General features: G+C 55.1%; 1 protein-coding gene across 1 annotated transcript; it reads right to left on the reverse strand.

Moving 5' to 3' along the window:
- Window positions 1-5: 5 nt before the first annotated feature.
- LOC104490291 (monocarboxylate transporter 1) lies at window positions 6-4007 on the reverse strand (the record flags this gene model as incomplete). The annotated part of the gene is made up of 3 exons (XM_010132556.1): window positions 3737-4007; window positions 335-478; window positions 6-178 (listed from the first exon to the last, which is right to left on the reverse strand). Coding segments are annotated over exons 1-3 (534 nt in total), but the record flags the coding sequence as incomplete, so codon positions are not given.
- Window positions 4008-4413: the final 406 nt, after the last annotated feature.

Genomic DNA, 4413 nt, shown 5'->3' on the forward strand with positions numbered 1-4413 from the left:
ATGAGGAAGCTGCCGCGCCAGCCAAATATGCCAAAGAAGATCTGGTTCACGGGCGCCAGAGTGGAGAGGAAGACGGGGCTGCCCGCCATGGCCAGCCCGTTAGCCAGGGGACGCCTCTTGAAGAAGTACTTGCCGATCATGGTTAAGGCTGGGTTCAAGTTAAACGCGAGTCCGAGGCCTGGAGGAGAGGAGGGACTATGAAACAGCCATCGGGCTTTACACAAATTCATCACAGACATTCCCGTGTAATTACTGGGTCTAAGCTGCTCCTCTCGCTGCCTTGGGACAGGCCTCGCCTCCGCTGCAGCCCCGTTAGGGCAGAGCCCTCACTTACCCCCTACGACCCCCACGCAGAAGTAGAGCTCCTCCACCGTGTTGCAGAAAGAGGCTGCGATCAAGCCGCAGCCAGAGAGGCACCCGCCCACGATCATGACGGGCCGGCTGCCGTACTTGTTCACCAGGATGCTGCTGATGGGACCTGGGGAGGCAAAGGAGATAGGCCCAGAGATGGGTTATCTGTGCACGAGACACAAAACAGATGCACGCAAGCGCGCTGGAGGTTTATCAACACCGGCTCCTGGCTTTCACACAGAGACACTTCACCCAGAGAGGGCACTGGGGGAAGGGGAAAGGACGGGAGATTCAGAGGCAGCTGGAGATAACAGACCAACATTAGGTTAGAGCACAGAGAGCAGAGTCTTCTCTGAGCAAGCCGCCTTCTGCGGGCTGAACCAGGAGCTGCCTGGGCATGAGCTTCCCCCCAGGAACAGGGGTTTGGGACCAGGCGGAGCCACCTGCCCTGCACAGTGCTCCTCGGGCTGGGGTCTCATCAGCAAAGCAAGCAAGGAGCAACTGCTCTCTCCAGGGAGGGGTTTCTGATTGAGACCAAAGCTGTCAAGAATCAGCTTTGATGGGCACAGGTGAAGTTCCCAAGGGCTTGCTGGAGGAGCAGCACCCACTGGACTGCCCAGGGAGAAGGGGTGCTTCTGTTTTCACTGCTCCCCCTGAGGCAGGGGGAGCCCAATTGCTCTGCACGTCTGTATTTCAAGTGCTTCATTATCAAGAGCTTTAATCCAAAGCAAACAGTGATTAGATACTGCCAGCATGCTCTACAGATACTAAAATGTATTTAAATACACTGAATGAACATCCATTGAATATTAACAGACCTAGTTTTGCCATTAACAGACAGCGAGGTTGTCAACATGTTATTCATGGGTCCTCAGACTCTACTTGACCTTTTTGCCCAGTTTAAACAAAGCCTGCAGAAGGCTGCAGAAGCCCAGCTGCCGCAGAAGCTGCCCCCAGCCCCACGGCATCCCACTCTCTGCAGCCACTGTGGTGCTTACGTGCCAGCGCTGCTGCACCAGTGGCTCCAGCCTGATGCCACCAGCAGTCAGGAAAGGACCATGGCTTTGGTCCTGGGAGAGGCAGCAGCATGTCCCAGGGGCTGTCACATCACCCCAAGCCCCACACACATCCCCAGAGTGCTCAGCACTTTGCAACACATGTACCTTGAACTCAGGCAATGTGATGGCCCTGAGCAGTCAGGAAAGGACCATGGCTTTGGTCCTGGGAGAGGCAGCAGCATGTCCCAGGGGCTGTCACATCACCCCAAGCCCCACACACATCCCCAGAGTGCTCAGCACTTTGCAACACATGTACCTTGAACTCAGGCAATGTGATGGCCCTGGACAGAGTCGAAAGGCAGCAGTAGCCTTTCCTCTGGAAACCCAGCCCAGAGCAGCGGGATCCAAGATCAGCTCACAGAACATGCCCTGGTAGAACTCAACCCTTTTTTTATCTTTTAATGAAAAAATTTCACACCCACTCCTGTCTTATCAGTTCACATGAAGCATTTCTGATGAAACATTAGTTGACCTGTTTTGATTACTCACACTGGTGAAAAAAGCATGAAGCACTGGAACCAGAGTCCTCCCTAATCCTAAGGTGGAGCTGAGAAAGGGGCTTTTGAGTTCATTGCAGCCATGTACCCACAGTGACTGCAGGACATGCTGCTCCACCACCCCCAGCCCTGCCCGGGACAGGAGCTTCCCCGCTCTGCAAGACACCATCTACCCAGGATGGTTTGCCAGAGCACGAGCTACTTTTTTAGCCTCCAAGCAAGCACTCGGCTCCTGCAGGAAGGTGCCCTGGCAAACAGGGAGAACAGAACGAAGCTGTGACTGCTCCAGCACAATTCTGACCCTGCAAAGTCTGGGCTCAGGCTGCAGGAGCCCTGGCACACGTGAGTGGGGCAGAGGCTCGGGTGCCCTGGCAAACAGGGAGAACAGAACGAAGCTGTGACTGCTCCAGCACAATTCTGACCCTGCAAAGTCTGGGCTCAGGCTGCAGGAGCCCTGGAACACGTGAGTGGGGCAGAGGCTCGTCCCTGAGCTCCAGCAGCAGAGGACACACCTGGACAAGTCTGGGGTACCTTCAGCATCCCTGCCACCAGCTTACGGGCAAGTCGTCCAAGACTGGGATTTAATGGCAACAGTTCAAGGGAAGTGGGAAGGGGGACAGGGGACGATCCCAGGACTGGAGGACACAGCTCCTGCCCCAGCTGACAGGCAGCTCTGGGCAGTTGCCACCCTCCCACCCGGGGAACCAGCTCTGAGCTATTAGGAGAGGAGGAATGGCCCAGATTGAGTCTCATTAAGGCAGTTACACAGTTTACAAGCTTGTTATAACATGGGAGCAGGGAAATGTGCCTGTCTCCTCGCTAGCTGAGCGAGGACAAAGCAGAGCCTGTTCCCCCAAAGGAAAAGCCTCGTGCTCAGCCGGGCGCTGACGTCAGCTCCTTTCGATGCACAAACGCAAGGAGGACGCAGGCAGTTCGCCAGCCGGGGATGGCAGCGGACCAAGCTCCGATGTGCCTCTGAAGCGGACACAGCAGCGGGCTCCCAATAAGAGTTTCTTTCAGCCCGAAGCTGCATGTGCAGGAGGGTACAAGATACCAGGGTTTGAGACCAGCAAGGAGAGGGCCAGGAGCACTCTGTCTGCTCCTTGCTGGTTAAGGACAAGCATAAAGCACAGAGCTTGGGGATTAAAAGACTCCAAGAAGCAGTTTCTGAAGGATGGGGGAGGGGAGTTGCCTGAGTAAATAGTTTGGCTTTATTCTGCTCATGTCTCTGCACCACCAGAGCTCACTAACACCCTCAAGCAGCACAAGCTGCCTACGGCACAGCACTGCTGGGCACCAGCGAGGAAAAAGGCAGGGCCAGGTTGTGGTGCACTTCTGGAACACGGCTGAGCCACAGGAGCTGACCAGAATCTGGGCAGATCCCTAGATACAGCCACTGCTTGCTGGATTAAAAAAAAGAAAAAAATCAGTATCTTCCTTAAAAGAAAGAGACTCCTTGAGCAGGGCTCCTACGCATGGCACAGCAGCTCCCCTGGCCTTTGGGCAGGCACTGGAAGCAGACACAGCATCCATAACACAGTGTAACAAGGACAAGGGCAGAATTACACAAGTTGTAATTCCCCGGAAAGATTTTCCTTACAGCTTTGTGGAGGAGGACAGATTAACCCGGTTTTTGCATTCTGGGCATTAAATAGAACTTTTGGAGCAACCTCCTTCCAGCAGACTCGTTAAGGGAAGTTTAGCTCTCATGTAAGGAGATCATTGCAACTTTGAGCAAAGTTCTGGCTGTTGTCACTGGAGCAAGGTGCGAATTCCCAGGCACAGCAGGAGACCTGCATCCTCTACCGCGACGCACGAGCATCCACTTACCTCCTGCATACATAACAGCCAGCATGATGGAGGAGATCCACGAGACTTTGCTGCTGGACGCATTGAAGATGACCTCAATCTCTTTGAAGAACACAGTGATGGATTTGGGGAAGGCGTAGGAAAACCCAATGGAGATGAAGGCTCCGATGACCACGGCCCATCCCCATCCTCCCTCGGGAGGGGTGTATCCCACAGGGCCTCCAACGGCCGGTGGCATCTTGAACCAAGCTGGCGATGACTTGGTTGGGGTTCAAAGATCTGCAACGGACCAAGTATTGTCTCAGCTGAGAGCAGACACTGCATTCCCGCTCCCTGGCATGCAGCAGCACGGCTCGAGCCCTGCTCGCAAGGCTGGCACAGCACCAGTGCCCCAGGCCACCTCTGGGAGAACTGATCTGAGAGGCTAGCGCTCAGGGCTCACCAGCCTCACAAGACCATCCCAAAACACATGCTCAGATTGCAGCTGCCCTTTAAGAGCCCTGGGCAACAGGTATTTATAAGCAACAAATTTAAGACATGACTCCCTGTCCTAAGCTGATAAGGACAGGACCTGTCCCTGCCAGCAGCACCAGGGCACAGCAGTGGAACGGGCAGAGCTGCCGGCACATGGGGCTGGACCCGCGGAGGGTTGAGCAGGGCAGCGGACAGTCTTGTCAAGGCTTGCAAGCCTGGGGCAG

This window comes from Buceros rhinoceros, unplaced genomic scaffold (assembly GCF_000710305.1).
Source record: "Buceros rhinoceros silvestris isolate BGI_N320 unplaced genomic scaffold, ASM71030v1 scaffold23093, whole genome shotgun sequence".
In the NCBI taxonomy this organism is placed as follows: Eukaryota; Metazoa; Chordata; class Aves; order Bucerotiformes; family Bucerotidae; genus Buceros; species Buceros rhinoceros.